General features: G+C 43.5%; 1 protein-coding gene across 2 annotated transcripts; it reads left to right on the forward strand.

Moving 5' to 3' along the window:
* The first annotated feature begins 55 nt into the window (after positions 1 to 55).
* Positions 56 to 12,332, forward strand: TAF11 (TATA-box binding protein associated factor 11). Of its 2 annotated transcripts, none has more exons than XM_081195895.1 (6): positions 56 to 164; positions 5,983 to 6,263; positions 8,449 to 8,579; positions 9,285 to 9,372; positions 10,276 to 10,372; positions 11,677 to 12,332. In XM_081195895.1, the coding sequence occupies exons 2-6, from the start codon at positions 6,027 to 6,029 to the stop codon at positions 11,805 to 11,807; spliced, it is 684 nt and encodes a 227-aa protein (XP_081052021.1). In that variant the 5' UTR covers positions 56 to 164; positions 5,983 to 6,026; the 3' UTR covers positions 11,808 to 12,332. The 2 variants fall into 2 exon arrangements, with proteins under 2 accessions (XP_081052021.1, XP_081052022.1); XM_081195896.1 differs by having other exon boundaries at positions 57 to 164; positions 6,037 to 6,263.
* The last annotated feature ends 4,429 nt before the right edge of the window (positions 12,333 to 16,761 follow it).

Below are 16,761 nucleotides of genomic sequence, written 5' to 3' on the forward strand. Positions count from 1 at the left end.
TCCTTCCGGGGCGGAGCCGAGGGGGCCACGCCCCCTCGCCGAGCGGCGCCTGCCCCCAGCACTACCCAAGACAAGGAGGGAGGGAGCCTCGATTATACATAGACACACACACACACACGCTGGCAATTCCCTTTCATTCAGTGGCTGCTTCCTGAAAGGATGAGGTAAGGCAAGGTAAAAGTGGGAGGCTACTACCCTTCCCCCACTGCGATCACACCGAACATCCCCGTCACTTTCGGCCATCTGCAAGAAATATCGAAGGGTCCGCTCCAAGTCCACAGCAGGTTTCTTCGGATGAAAAGGACAAAGGAGCTAAGAATTTCCCATATGAAGATCACTCGACAGTTGCTTCACAAGTTACTGGTTGTTGTTGTTGTTGTTGCTGTTGTCCCCCCCCCAAGGACGTCGTTTGTGGGGAAACCTGCGTGTAGATTGTAACGTATGGAGATCGTACACGTAGCTATTTCGCTGCATGTGGGCATGCAAGGCAGCTGCAGTTGGGCACAGCTCCCACCTATGGAGGCAAAACATCTATAGCTGTTAAGGACCAAGTGGTTACCCTGCAAACGGCACCTTCTGCGTAGGAAGTTGGTAACGTTTGAATCAGCCTTGCTAGCCAGACTGCGTGTTACCCCAGGGGTAGTCAATGTTGTGCCTTCCAGATGTTGGGAGACTGCAGCTCCCGTCCGCCCCAGCTACTAGGCCTAATGGTCTGGGACTATGAGAGTTGTAATCCAGCATCAGGGAGGAACAATGTTGTTTACCTCTGTTACCCTCTCAGATGCTTCAGTACCTTTACAATGCCTTGTTGGCCAATGCAGTTTGTTTTATTTCAAAGTAGGATTTTTCTGCTCAGTGTTTACTTTCTGACTTATCTAGTTAGAGGGTCATAGGACTGAGACTGAAAATACTTCACCTGAGCAGTCATTTTAAGTGTGGTTTCAGAGAAACTACACTCACACACTTTCCCCTGCTCTGCAGCTAGAACTAAAATAACCCTCTCAGCCTGGACAAGGGAGCAAACAAGAGAATTGGAGTAGACCAGACACAAAGCCAGCAGTACAGAGGCGGCAGGGAGTTTTCAGATAGCCCTTGCCACGCCTGTTTGATTTGAGCAGGATTTAACACACACACATACCTTGCTCATGAGCTGATTGAAAGGAGATAAAATCCTGCTGCCTTGGCTGTGTGCCCTGCAAACAATTTATTCCCACTGCTCTGATCATCAAGTGATGTCACCATGATAGGCCTGTAGGCCAGAGGTTCCCAGCTCTACTTCCGAGTGCAGCTGCCACTTGAAGTGGCCAGTACTGGACCAAAGCAGAAAAGCAGCTCCCTAGGCTTTTGCCCATCTATTCCATACCTCTCATATATTCCATTAGATTTTGTTATTTCCCAAGGTGTCCATACAGTATGTCTTTGTGTGATATACTGTGTGTGTGTGTGTGTGTGTGTGTGTGTGTGTGTACACAAATAATGACCTTGAAAACTTTAGGGTTGTTTTCAAATTAGCTCTGAAACTGAGGACAGACAATAGTTTTAAGAAAGTTTAAGTTAGAGCCATTGTTGTTCACAGAATGCACACTGTTTTCCTTTGTTCTACGATTTCTGGTCAAACAGGTTTTGATACACAACAAAACCTTGCAAAACCTGATTGACCAGAAGCAATAGCGGGACAGGAGTGTGTGTGTGTGTGTGTGTGTGTGTGTGTGTGTGTGTGCATATTGCAAGCAATTACAGCAGTCTTCCACTTTCTAAAACGTACAGTCTGCCTCCATAAGTCCTTGCTGATTGTCCCTCCCTGCTTAAAATAACTTCCCCCGCTGTGGTGAAACTCTGGTGATTTTGTTCTATGCTTGATTTTGCATTAAGAAGAAAAGTGTGCTACTGTTGCTTTGTTGTCTACATAGCTCCAAGTGGAGGGCCTGATTCACCTAGGGTAGCAGGGGTTTGATGCCTGCACACCTTGGTGTGATAACAATAGCCACACTGCAAGAATTAGTGGTTCTTGTGACTTGTCATGATGCTAGTCAGCTTGTATATGAATGCCTCCATCTTTATTAGTTTGTCTCCTATCAACTCCAGCCCAACAATTATATTAAATGTGTTTATATACCATTTTTCATTCCCAAGGACTGCTTTTTCTTCATCTGGCATTGAATGTGTACTCATAAACTTGCTTTATGTAGAACACACCTTTAATGGTCTTAAAGATACCCCTGACCATTAGGTCCAGTCACGGACTACTCTGGGGTTGCAGCGCTTATCTCGATCTGTAGGCCGAGGGAGCCGGTGTTTGTACGCAGACAGCTTCCGGGTCATGTGGCCAACATGACTAAGCCGCTTCTGGCAAACCAGAGCAGTGCACGGAAATGCCGTTTACCTTCCCGCCGGAGCGGTACCTATTTATCTGCTTGCACTTTGACGTGCTTTCGAACTGCTAGGTGGGCAGGAGCTGGGACCGAACAATGGGAGCTCACCCCATCGCGGGGATTTGAACTGCCGACCTTCTGATTGGCAAGCCCTAGGTTCTGTGGTTTAGACCAGTGTTTCCCAAACGTTTTTGGGCAACGGCACACCTGTTTACCGGAAAAAAATCTCGCGGCACACCACCATTAAAGCCCCGCCCCGTGACGTCAGCGCACAGCGTCACGCCGGGAGGGACGCACAAAAGTTAAAGTTTTTTCCCTCCCCGCGAAGCAACGAAAGAGGGCGCCTCAACACCGGGAGGTGGGCAGGGAGCGGGGGGAGCGGCCAGACGGGCTCCGCTGGGGGACTTTCGGCTGCCGGAGGCGGGGAAGGGGCGGCTGCAGCGGACCCGGAAGTGGTTGCGCCCATCGGGGGCGGTGGGAGCGCGCCGTGCGGGTTGGTGGGTGGGGGAAGGAGAGGAAGAGGAGGGGGCGGCGGTGGCGGCCGGAGGCTGGACGGATCCGCGCAGGGACGGCGCGCGAGCCGGGAGGAGGCGCGAAGAAGGAGGCAAGGCGAGAGCAGCGCGGCTCGGGATGCATTCGGACTGCCGGCTGCTGCGCCCGAGACGCGGGGTATGGTGAGCAGCCCGGAGCGCCCGCTCCCCCGGGGGACCCGGCCGGCGCTGGCCTCCCTCCTCCTCCTCCTGTTGCTGCTCAGGCGGGACGCGGCGGCGCAGAAAGGTGCGTGCGGGAGCCCCGCCGGGAGGGGAGGGACCAGAGCCTTCCCGCCTTTCTTGCTTGGCGCCCACCCAAAAGCCCGCCGGGTTTTCGCGCCTTCCTCCAGTAGGCCGGCCGAAGCGAGCGGCGATGGGATGTGGGAGCTCGCTCGCTCGCCGCCCCGCGTGTGCTCGCCGCCGCCGCCCCGCCTCTCGCCGCCCGACTCACCCGTCTCCCTCCCACGGAACACAAGGCAATGTTCGGCGGCACACTAGTGTGCCGCGGAACACCGGTTGGGAAACACTGGTTTAGACCACAGCTTAGCTAGACTATTAGACCAAGACTGTATATAGGCAGACAATGACAAACACATCCTTCATTTTAAAGCATCTCTATATAAGCAAATGTTAAGCATCATGTAGGCAAGGATTTCAAAAGCATTTAAAATACCAGCAGCTTATGTTCTGTATATGAGCTTTCTGATTTCTTTGTATTCTCTAGTACAGCCATGATACATTACCCCCTGAAAAAATCTTGACACAAAATGTGTTCCCTTCTTTATTTTATTGGTTTAACTTTAATGCATTTTTGTGTTTCTGTGATGTCATCCAAAGTGATTTACAATTTTAAATACTAAATGAATGTACAAATATAGAAAAAAATTCTCCTCAGTTTGATAAAGTGTCTCATCATGAGTTCTGATTAATCATCCTGCCTCTTCCAGCTCTGCCATTACTTATTGTAGAGGGCATGGTCTTACACACCTGTTTTGTTTTCTCATCTTTAACTAAAAGCTTTTACTTATTTATGCACCCCATTACCACTGCCCCACCATGTATCTAAATAGCAAGTCAATTATAATACTTCAGTTTACCTACTGGTAGCTATGTACAAGCCTAAAAATGGGGCTGGACTCAACTAACTGGTCCTGCCAGCAGAAGCCCGCAGAAGGACTGTTGATAGTCCCCTTTGTTCCCCAGCTTTATCCCCTTTGTTCCCCAGCATGCCACTGTGCTTTGGGGGTCAGGATTTTTATTTTTTTAAGAAAAAAAACCCCAGAACAGCATATAGGAGGAGGAGAGGAGAGATCATTCTGTCAGGCACAACTGACCATAGTTCTGTGTTGAATTCCCCCATAGAAAATTATGTGTTGTTTCAATATAAACATATGCTGATGTTTGTACAGTTACTAGATCTAGATGTTTACTTGGTAATTGTTTCATTAACTCAGAATGGTTACACCATAAGAGTACCTTTTATTTAAGAAGCTGGCTTTGATTTAGTTTGTCCCCCTATTTAAATCTATAGCCAGTTTCCCTAAACACATTCAGTTAACACTCACCAACTATGCCCCAAAGACTTGCAGTTCTCACTCAGGTCAACTTTCTTCTGGAGTCTCTCAGGCTTCTATCAGGACTTCGGCCACCATCTTCACCTAGGTCCAGGACTCTCCTCCTTCAGGCACTTGCATTCAGCAGCATCACTGACTCTTGGCTTCAGAGCTCTCTCAAAGGCTGTCTCTGGGATGCTCCCTTTCCCCCATATACTTCCTCAGCTCCATTTAGTGTTCTTGTTTTCTCTCAGACCTTTAAGTCTCGATGCCCTCCCCCTGGCTCCAGCTTCCAGCTCTATTGCTGCTTCTTCCACTGACTGACATGTGACCCATCCACCTGCCAACTTTAACTGTGGCTTGAGGCTGCCCTTTTATTTCTAACTGCGGCCAATCACTTCAGACTTGGGTGGAATTCTCCCCTCTCACCAGACCCCAACTCTAGTTCAATGGGATGACCTGACCCATCAAATTACACCAGTTTTCAAACCCCCAGTGACAGCATTTAAAGACAGAACCTCATTCTCAGAGCTTTTAGACAATGTACAGTAATGTGACAGTTAAAACAGTCAGTCACCCACTAACCTCCTGTTGATACCTTGCATATAAGGTCACATCCATGCAATACATTTGACGTACATGGCATCCTCCAAAGAATTGGGATCTGTACTTTCTTATGGGTGCTGGAAACTATAGCACTTTGGGGGGTAAACCACAGTTCTCAGGATTCTTTTGTGGGAAGCCATGTGCTTTAAATGTATGGTTTATATGCAGTTAACCCTTTACATACTTTACCTCTGAAACTGAATTTAAAAATGACTTCTCCACAGGAGTTGAAAGTATGAACTCTGACCTGGGCTTCCTTCCTTTTTGGAATGATGTAGATACATTGGTTGGCTACTAAAGAACAATGAAATGCCCTCCTCAGAGAGGCTTGCCAGGTGCCTACATTGTGGGCTTTTTAATGGCAGGCACAGAAATATATATCCTCAAGTGTTTTATTTTATTTTATTTTTGTATATAGTTCAACAATCCCAAACTTTGAGAAGGCAGTAGTTATAAAGGTGTGGTGGTCTGTCATAGAACAACCCCACTGAAGAAGATAACAGTGGTTACCCAGACCTCATTGCTGGTTGCAAAGGGGCCCCTATGGCAGTTCAGGCTTCAAGGTCCCCAAAATGTAGGTCCATCACTGGCCATGGCAACAAATAAGTATGGTCCAAAGTCATGTGCGTCCTTGAATTGCAGCCACCTTTACGGTCTTGGGTTCTGTGTTTTGGTCATGACTAGCTGCCTCAAGGAAGACTTATAAACATGTCCAAAGATCCACCATCCACTTTAATATTCAAGTAATATTCAACTTCAGTTTAAAAATAAGCCAGCAACCCAAAAGTCCCCTTGCCCAGTGGCTGCTACTCTCCCTGTGTGATGCTCTGTAGCATTTCCACTGTTCAAACGGGAATACAGTATTGTTTTCATTGAACCCGACTGAGACGGTCGCCTTTCTGGCATTTTTCACCGTGCAAGCTCCTCTATTTTCCCCTTCCTATGCTTGGGCGTGATGTGTTGCTATGGAAACAGAGACCGGAGGTGGAGGACGCATCTCCGATGACGTCACCAGAGCGCGACAGATCCTCCTCCTGGGAACAATGGCTGAAGCTGCAGAATCTCGTACGGAGAATGCTGTTCTTCCGCCGGCTGTATCTTCTCCGTCTCCCGCGGAGGAGTCCTCTATCCTCGCCGCGGAATTAGCCGAGGGACAAGAGAAGGCTCCTGTGGTGGTGAAGGAGGAGGCGCAGGATCGAGAGGTGTGTAGAAGAGAAGGAAGCGACGCTCACATTAACCCTTTTTTTCTTCGACTTGATTTTCAGCTATTCTTTTCTTGTTTTGGGGGTCGATGGGCTGCTGCTAAATTCCGACTTGAAAGGTGGTTGGAATTCCCCTCCCCGGTTCCCTGTGTTCCAACTGCCCATATTTATCAGAGACAGCATCTCTTTAATGGTAATTCTTGCCAGAATGTTGTGGCACCTTAAAGACTTAACAAATTAGTTATGGCATAAGCTTTACAGGACAAAGTATCCAGTTCATCATATACATGAGAAGTTATCCTCAGTTGCAGGTAGGCATATAAACAAAGAGGGGATTTTGACCAGTGAGATTAGAGGGAAATGGACTACAAAAAGTACACCCACTCACAATTCAGTTAGAGTGGGGAGGGAGAACCTATAGATCACCCTAGGACTAAAGCTCCTCTCATCGCTAAACACTGCCATTCTGCCTCTGCTTATGGGAGTTGGGAGTCCAACCACATGTAGAGGGCTACAGGTGCACCACGGCTGAATTAGACCTTAAATGTCTGGGAAATGGACAGACTGACCCTGTCACTCCTGCCATAAAGTGTCACTTTGCGTATTTTGCATTCAGGCTCTATTTCCATCCTCACTGGCTGTAATCTTGTGTTTCATTTACTTCTTTTTTCCCTCCTTACCATCTCACCTCCCCATGTGTTGCATTCATGCAATACAGTAAAGGATAATGTTCAATGCATCTGATGAATTTATATATTGTTTAAGGCGTTTATTCTTTAGCCAAAAATGGTCCTACAGCAGCTTACAAAGGGAAGGGGAAGGGCCATAGCTCATTGGTAGAGCATATGTTCCTATGACAGTTCCCACTCTTCAGCATAATATCTAAAAGACATAGGAAGAAAAAGGGCTAGAGAGGGGGGAGGAAAACAAGCTCAGGCCCTAGTTCTTAATTGACTTATAGGATCTATAACTTCATCTGTTCATGCACATTCTGTCTTGTACCCCTTCCCCTGATCAGATCCAAGAATGGAGCAAATAACAGTGCCCAGGCCAGGATGTCAGGGCTGCTCCTGCACCATACTTCTTTCTGCACTTGATATCTATGAAAACTTGTGTCATAATAAATCTGTTAATCTTTTAAGGTGCCACAAGACTCTGTTGTTTTTACTGCAACACTGAATAGTAAACATAACCTCCTTAGAAACTGGTAAATCTTGACCATCTTGCCTTCTGGTCATGTCTTTTTTTTACTTATTTATGTGTGCATAAATACACTGCCCGAGGTATCTTCAAATTCAATCTTGTTTGGACTACACTTGAAGTTCATGAACACAAGATACCATTGCATTGTTCGACTTCCATTTCCTCATCATCGCAGTTGCCTTTCCAGATTGATGGTTGTGTTGAAGTTGGTTATTCTGTAAGGATTAAACTTTAAGGGCAGTACTTTAAATAGCTCCAGTAGTACAATGACTTTTGGCTGTGCAGTGGAACTTCACATCCATCTCTCTGCCAGTGATTCCCCCAACCCTCCAGAACAGCGTTTTTTTTGGGGGGGGGGGATGGAATTACATGGGGAGAGGAAAAGAAAGGGAAGTTCCATTTTGCACAAACAGAAATCCTTGCGCTAACAGAACCACTTTGTTGGATACCACCTTGTTACACTTTATTGCCAGTCTATTAAGAACCCATGCTTCCAAAGCTAGTGCAAGAAAGGCTGTTACATAATAAATTAAAATAGTGTAACAGCATGCACAGAATACCCTTTAGTTATGTGTAAGGGGACAGGGTGCTTCTTGCATGATGACCCTTGGAATAAGAATTGTCTTTTATACGAAAGTTAGTATTTTATCAGTGAAATGCCGAAGGGTATGTCTACTCCCCCCACCTCCCGCATGCTTCCATGCTGTGCAAGACACTGATTGAAATAAAATCTCAACATTGGAGAGAGAAGGAATAATATTTTTTTTTAAGTTCAGTGGTTTGAAGAAGTTGAAATCTTGTTCTATCTTTTGTTTAATAAATTACGCAAGTCATGACATGTATGTGGCAATATAGAGAGTGGAGCTAATAATAAAAATAATGAAAATCTTTTGCACGTGACAACTTTAATTAGAAACTATAACTATAACCAATCTGAACATACCAACAGTATAGCCAAGCTGAACAAGTTTTTTTATACTAGATTAAAACCGAGTACGAAGAAACAGAGGAGTCTACTTCACAGCCTTGTGCAGCCAAGAAAATAAAAATAGAGATAAAGGAGAAAAAAGAGAAAAAACATAAAGTAGATGAAGATGAGATTCAAAAAATGCAGTAAGTAATCTTATATCTACATGACATAAATCTTTTTATTAATGCTAAATGGTTTGTATAATAGGAGGCTTGTAAGATAAGCTGTAATGTCTTGTAGATAAACAGTACTGTTGATTTCCCTGCCTTTTTGGGGGTGGGTGGGAAGGAGGTGGTACTGAGGCTGCAACCCTATGCATACTTACTTGGGAGTAACTAGTGAGACTTACTTTGGAGTAAGTATGCATAGGATCAGACTGGAAATTAAATTTACAACCAAGAAATACTGAGGTAGCAATCCTATACACATACCTGTGAGTAAGTCCCATTAAAAAACTTGTAATTTGTATGTGATTGTTAGTGCTTGGATTTTGATTATGTTTTTATCATATTTTTGTTATAATTTATTTCCTCAGAATGGCTTTGGAAGGAGCCCTGCTCTTGAAAAGTGTCATAAAAGCTGCATAAATTAAAAAAAATGGTCTTAGTGGGACAGTTTTGAGTAGGCATGTATAGGATTGAACGATTCATACTGTAACATAGGAAGGAATAATTATCGTGTGGCACTGCACAATACTCTCCCCTTCCAGATTCTTTCAAACGAAGTACTTTACCATTGTCTTTCCCCAACTTCACAAGCTATGCAGTTTTGTAGCTATAAAGATGTGTATAGGGTAAATGTGTTGTTTCTAAATCTGGGGTATACTGTAATTGGTCTTTTCTTTCTAGAATTCTTGTTTCCTCTTTCTCTGAAGAACAACTAAATCGTTACGAGATGTATCGCCGGTCAGCTTTTCCTAAGGCTGCTATTAAACGGGTACGGTTCTGTTCCAATTCAATTTAAAGTAAAGCAGCTTGCCGAGTTGTATCTTATGATGTACAAATGGAACCTGCAACAAAATGTTGCAGTATGGAGTGCTTAATTTCAGGATTACTGTCAATCAGCCATGTCCGCTTCCTGCATGCTATATAAAATTCCCCTCTTCTTTCCTTTTTGTTCCCACCCATAGGGCGCACCTAGGTTTTTTTTAGGGGGGGAATAAAGGAAAAAAAATCCCCCCCAGGCGTGGGGCTGGGGTGGGGGAAGCCTGAGCTTCCCCCGACCCCAGCCCCCAGAACAGGCTGCTATCCGCAAGCCTTGGGAGCCCGGCGGGAACTCCCGCCGGTCTCCCAAGGCTTGCTGAGAGCTGCCCGAAGCCCGGGGTGCGCTCCACAGCGCTCCCTGGGTTTCGGGCTGCAGGCTGCTGTCCGCAAGCCTTGGGAGCCCGGCGGGAACTTCCGCGGGCTCCCAAGGCTTGCAGATAGCTTCCTGAAGCCTGGAGAGCGAGAGGCGTCGGTGCACACTGACCCCTCTCGCTCTCCAGGCTTCAGCGAAAGCCCAATAGGATGCACACATATTTCCCCTTCATTTTTGAAGGGGAAAAAGTGCGTCCTATAGGGCGAAAAATACAGTATTCTGCGCCCACTGAGCTAGCTCTGTACTCATTGGATTGTTTTGGCAGGCCCTCTTCCCCTCCCCATTTAGGACACATGACAACTTAGCAGGATACAACCCAATAGATGCAATATTTCCGTTACACAGATTATGAATTTTAAACCTCAGTCTGACATAAACTATGCTGAAACCCTGTGGCAGCACAGTTGTCATTGCCAGTAATGTTTGTGATTGGAACATAAAGAACTTAACCCTTTAAAATCAAATTATCATTCCCCTCCTCAGCTGATCCAGTCAATTACTGGAACCTCTGTCTCTCAGAATGTAGTTATCGCCATGTCAGGAATTTCCAAAGTCTTTGTTGGAGAGGTAGTAGAAGAAGGTGAGTAACAGAAGAATATTTAAAACTTGTATAGAATTAAACAGGTATTCTGTAATTCTTTATCTGAAATATTATTGCAGTTCTTCATTTCTATGAATTTGCAATAGCTCAGTAGTTTTAAGAGAAATATGGCTATTAACCCAGTGTAACAGTATGAATAATTTACCTAAGCACTTGCTTTCTAAACACAAAAATAGGATGTTACCCATTCTATCCTATGTATGTGCCCAATTTTCTACCCAATGGTAGGGAATACTTATTCAATTTTATCTAAATTCTCCTCAAATGGAAGAATTCTTAAGCCACTTGCGTTTATCTTTTAAGTTTTGGTAGCATAGTAATGGTATGCAGTACAGTGGTACCTCTGGATGCGAACAGGATCCATTCCGGAGCCCCGTTCGCATCCTGAAGCGAACGCAATCTGTGCGTGCGCGGGTCGCCGCTTCCGCGCATGCACGACATCATTTTGAGCGCATGTGCAAGTGGCGAAACCCGGAAGTAACACATTCCGTTACTTCTGGGTCACCGTGGAGCACAACCCGAAAATGCTCGACCCAAAGCTACTTCAACCGGAGGTATGACTGTACTACATCCCCCGCCCCGAAGTTAAACTGCTGTTTTGACATTTTGATTCTCAGATGCAAGTTATAGTATTTACATAACTACAGAAACTGAGTATATACTAAAGTAGAGTCAACTGCTTTGGGGCGGAATTCAGGATAAGGAGATTGTTCTGTCAGCGCAAGCATTTCTGCTCGCATAATGGAACAATCTCCCCTCTCTTCTGCCCATGTGCTCTTCTGTGGGATCTCCTGAACCTCCAGAATGCATGAAGGTGGAAAACACCTGTTGTGCTAGTGGGAGTCCTTACACTGACTAGTGAATCTGGCCTTTTGTTAGTCCATTTAGTCTATCGGCTAAATAGAGTGGTACCTCGGGTTAAGTACTTAATTTGTTCTGGAGGTCCGTTCTTAACCTGAAACTGTTCTTAAACTGAAGCACCACTTTAGCTAATGGGGCCTCCTGCTACCACCGGAGCACGATTTCTGTTCTCATCCTGAAGCAAAGTTTTTAACCCGAGGTACTAGTTCTGGGTTAGCGGAGTCTGTAACCTGAAGCGTATGTAACCCGAGGTACCACTGCACTAGTATGCCTGGTTGTTAGTATGTAAAGAAATATACACACGTATCAACTACTTTCAGAGCCAAAATGTTTGTAGAAATAAGGCAGATTTTGTAACCAAATGGGGGTATGTAAGATGTATTGAACCAACAAACTGATATAAAATACTTGTTTGTTTTCAGCACTAGATGTATGTGAAAAGTGGGGAGAATCACCCCCTCTGCAGCCCAAACACATGCGTGAAGCAGTCAGACGATTGAAGTCTCGAGGGCAGATCCCAAATTCAAAATACAAAAAAATTATTTTTCACTGAAGAGGAGATTGGCGAAGAGTCTTCAGTGGGATGAAAATCATTCACCTTTGAATAATTGAAAATAACTTTTGCAGATGGTGGCTTCAGATTGCTTAAAGCCATCTAAACGTATATGATCTTACTGGGGGAAACATTTAATAAACTACTTATGAAATTCTAGGTCATTCTGATAGAAGTTATACTGCATGCTATATTTGGACTGAGTACAGAAACATTTAAGTATGCAGTCAATAAACTGTATTGCCATCGTAAGTTTATACTTATTGAACAAAGGCAACTAAATAAGAAAATTCCTGTTGCTAAGAATGAAATGTAATGGCAATCATCTCTAATAAAGGAACTACTTTTTAATATTTTTTTCTTGAGACTAATGTTTGATTCTGCATCCAGTTCTCTGATATTAAACTTACAAGTTGTGTGAAATATAAGACCTGGTCAACCCAAAACTCCTAGAGTGTGCCATAATCAAATCGAGCAGGCAGGCGCAGCTCCAAAAACCAATAAAGAGCTACCTAAAGTAATGGATGCAGTTGTGTAATGACTTTGCCTTTGATGTTTTCTAATAAAGGTGGAACAAATATGCTTCACTGGAAAATATGTTCATAATATGTACCATTTATCAATTCATATTGCCAAGCACGGTTCGCCTTTTGTAGCTGCAGCAACAGCAATAAAAGGATAAGCTGCTGAATATCAGATCAATAGCCTGACTATGATGCTGGAAAGTTAAAACTTGAGAAATAAATCAACAGAAACAGAGTTAATCAATTTAATTTATAACTCAGAAGTGGTTCACAGAACCAATACAATCATAGGAGGGAAAAGTATATTGCAGCAAAATCCAATACTGTTGAATGCTTTAGTTTAGATTCAAGTCAGCCTTGTACCCCAGTACTCTACCAGTGCTTGTAGCATTCCTGGTCAGAGTTACAGCAGGAGCCACAAGAAACTAGGAGAGCCTTGCAACAAGTAAGAATCCCTTGGTATATAAGTTACGGTATTACAAAGTAGTAAGTCTTGCTCTTCACTTCTTTTTACATTTAAATATAGCACTAAAAAAGGGAGTGTCTTTAAGAACAGAACAGTAATGCAGTTTAGTAGTCCAGCGTCTCAGTATCAGCTTCAGTGGATTTCCTCCCTATTCCAGTAGTAAACGTAGAGGAATAAATGAATCCTCAGTCGCGGGGAAGCATCTGGACCGTGCCCACCACAGTAAGCTGATAAGCAAGGCTCTTCCTACCATCAGTAATTAAAACCAAACAAGTCACACCATAAACTTAACATACCAGTATATCTTCCCTATGCTTTGCCTTCTTTTAAGCCCCCCAAAAGATATTGGAAACTGCTAAAAAACTATTTTCAGCAGGACAAAAATACATGAATGCATTGTGCAGTTAAATTCTGTGTACCATTCTTATACATCTGTCTTTTCATGTTTTAACATGCTGCATTTTGCAACAAAAGATAGGTTTTTATTTTTTAGCATTCAAGTTAAGAAAAAGCAGTGGGTGGCCTATATAAAATCTAACCATGGCCAAGACTATTTTTGCTTCTTTCTTAGCAATAGAAGATATGCATATGCAGAATTGTTTACTGAAAGTTCAGGTTTGTTGGACTGCATGATCAGCAACTGCATGTAGGGGAAAATACTCTATGTGTAGTACACTTAACAACTAGTTGTTTACTTGTTGAATTCACAGAAAGTGCATGACTATACTTAAGATGTATGTATTTGGTGTGTTGTTTTGGTACTATACTAGGATGAACTGCACTGTCAACCCCATAAAGATAAATTTTACAGACTTCAAAAACAGTTTTGTTCATTAGGCAAGAGTGGTTTTATACATAGGAGCCAACAGTAATACATACTACTCTTTTAATAGAGTTTTTCTGCCACTGCATTAAAGAAGGGCTGCCCCACTTGGGCATTTTCCAATATGGAGAGGGTGATTCATGCTTACTCCAGTGTGTGGCTTGGGATTGAAGGGAGTGTTTTAAATAGGATGCCTTAGGAAAAAGGCATCAGCAATAGTTCACTGCACAGAAAATGAACAAGCAGAAGCTACAGCACATGCAGCCCGATATGCAGAAATCACCACTGATGAATTAATGAAAGTGACAGCACCACAGCACAGCTGGCAAAGCTTTCTGGAGTACAGCAGCCCGTTGCTAGCCTTGAGGGCTAGCAAATTATCTGAGGCAGCTGAAGACAGAGTCTCTCCCCCACACTCCCACCCCGGTTCAGAACAAAAATTGTTTTAAGCTGCTCTCTGATTCACATAGTGAAGGTCACACAGTGACTGCTCCAAGGCAATCAGATCAAGGCAGACAAGCAGATGTCAGACACAAAAAGATGCATTCTGCAGCAATAGCTAAGGAATGGCATTGCCTCCCGCTACAAACGGTTTAATAAGTACTAGATAAGATTGGTTAACCATTAAAATACTACTAATTTACAGCAAGATTGCTTATTATGTTATAGCCCATTACCCTCTTCATGCTCCATTTTGTTCTGAACTCTATATTAATATAGGCTGTAGCTTTGATGGGACATTACATAACTCAGACTATTTATGGTACTTATTCCACTGTTATGATTTGTGATTTTATTTTAAAAAAATAAAAACAAACCAGCCATGTGTGTGTATGGTTACCCTTTAAATATCTTTGACAATTTAACCCAGTCTGACTAATCCAACATGTGCAGTAGTAGAAACTTCTTCCCTAAATGTAAGATACCTGACTTAAACTAAACCCACTAATTCCTCTTATCTGACCAATCTTAATCCATATCATACTTTTAGCAGCCACATCTATGTATACCTGTATTAAGCATGATTCTTTTGTCTCCAGTTTTAATATTCTAAAATTAACCACTTTTTGAAAATTGTGTAAGAACACATTCAGGCTTATATGTTATAGCTACATTTTCTTTTTAGGGATAAAAACTATCAAAAGTCAGCACAGGCACGTATACATTAGCCTAATCATTCACAAAGACAAGAACAGCCTTTGAATTTGCATCTAAGCATATGGTTTGGGAAGAACTGGCAATCCCTTCTTGTTGCTAGAATGTAGTGCAGTTTGTTTTGCATCCATACAACATTAAAAGTGTCTTAGCACACTACAAAGAATATCCCACAAAAGTATTAAATGTAGTCATATCCAAGGGTACGAAAAGCCAGGTGCTATGGGTGGCTTTTTGGCAGAGTGTAGCACAGGACTGTATTATCCAGTTTAATCTTGCAGGGCTTCACAAGAGAGGTTGCCACCACTCTTCCACATTTGTTTTCCTACTGTGGGGGCAGGAAGCCTGTGGTCCTCCAGTTGCTGCTGGACTCGAGCTCCAGTCAGCATGCCCAACAATCAGGGTTCTTGTGAGTTTTCATCCAGCAACACCTGGAGGACCACTGGTTCCGCAGTCTTGCTCTACTGGGTCTCATATGCTTCTTAAAGATATGGATGTACAGTATAGCTGTTTTCTTAAAAAGTCAGTTTCAGAGACTGGCCAAGAACCAACATTTTGTTGAGTTGTGTGTTTATCAACGGTAACACAACATTTTAAAAAGTAGAACAAAATGGCTGGTGGAGGAGGGTGAGAAGTGTGAGTTAGCATTCACACATTTGCTCATTCCCCCGGTTCCAGGAGTGTTGTACAATATACCTTCATGACTTATACCCTATGCCCTTTTAAAATGTGGGGGGTTTTTTGGAGGGGGAGGCTACTGGGTTGTTGTTTTTATTTTTGTTAGGTATTTTGTGGTTTTATATCTTGATTTTATTCTGTGATCTGCCCTGAGACCCACCCAAGTATAGGGCGGTATATAAATTCAATAAATAATAGAATAATAATTCAACTAGGCACAGAACTCATTATAGGCTTGTCATTCATTAGAGGCTTAACTAACATCTAATTTCTGTAATCTTCAATATGATAGTTAGTTCATGTATAGTGAGCAAGCAGAGGCCTTCTGTTGTAAATTGTTAGACTGTGTTTACTTGCCTGAGACTGGCTTTAACTGCTTGGAGAGTCATATTGTACTAATTTACAGGCTGCATCTAAGGCTGGAATCCCTGGAGACATTCTTTCCTCCTTGCTTTTACCATTTCCCCCTATGTAAGCTTCATCAAGCCTTGTTAAAACTGCTTCAGAGCAAAGTCCCCTCTAAAATTGTTTTGGACACAACCTCTTTATGGAAACATCCAAGAAAACTAGCACTGGCCAAGCCTGTTCCAGAGCTTAATTGCTGTTTCATTCATTCCAAATAGCAAACGAGTGACAGCAAAAAGAAGAAGGGGTTGAGCATTCAGCCACTCTACATAATCGCACACTAGAACAATTTCAACCAGCATTAATCTGGATTACAGAAAGCTGCAACATAGTTTGCGGTTCATGATTTACCAAATGAACTGCTAAGGATGACCTAGAGGTAATTGGTAGAACCCACTTCCTCTGTGCTGTCCAGGCTTATCTGTGTAGTGTAATGCAAAGGAAAAGTGCTTCCAACATGTCTCAGCTGTCAAGGACAGGACATGTGCAGCTTTTTACTAAATTAAACCCAGTAAGGGTTGTGATACTGCAAGAAGGCAATGGTGAAGGTCAACTGAGCTTATGAAGAAGTGGGAGGAAGGCTAGTGAAATGCTCCACTAAAAGTATCTTACTGGAAAAGACAAGTGTGGGGGGGGACAGTTTAATGGGAAACTGCGGCCACCAAAACGCATATCAGGCCTGATTAATTTTATACTTTCTGTTCCTAGCACCCTTTCCTGTGCTCAGCCTGTACCACCCCTCGTTCTTCTATGCCTCAGGCTCATGGTGCTGCACCAAAGCTCCATGAAATTTATTTTCAATGGTTAAGAATGCTTCAGCAAGGAAGACTGACCCTTACTGTTTTGGTGTATAATATACATGTCCCCAATGCTACCCATCACCTCAAGCAGGAATGAAGCAGA

This window comes from Podarcis bocagei (genome assembly GCF_964188305.1).
Source record: "Podarcis bocagei genome assembly, chromosome: 5".
Taxonomy (NCBI): domain Eukaryota; kingdom Metazoa; phylum Chordata; class Lepidosauria; order Squamata; family Lacertidae; genus Podarcis; species Podarcis bocagei.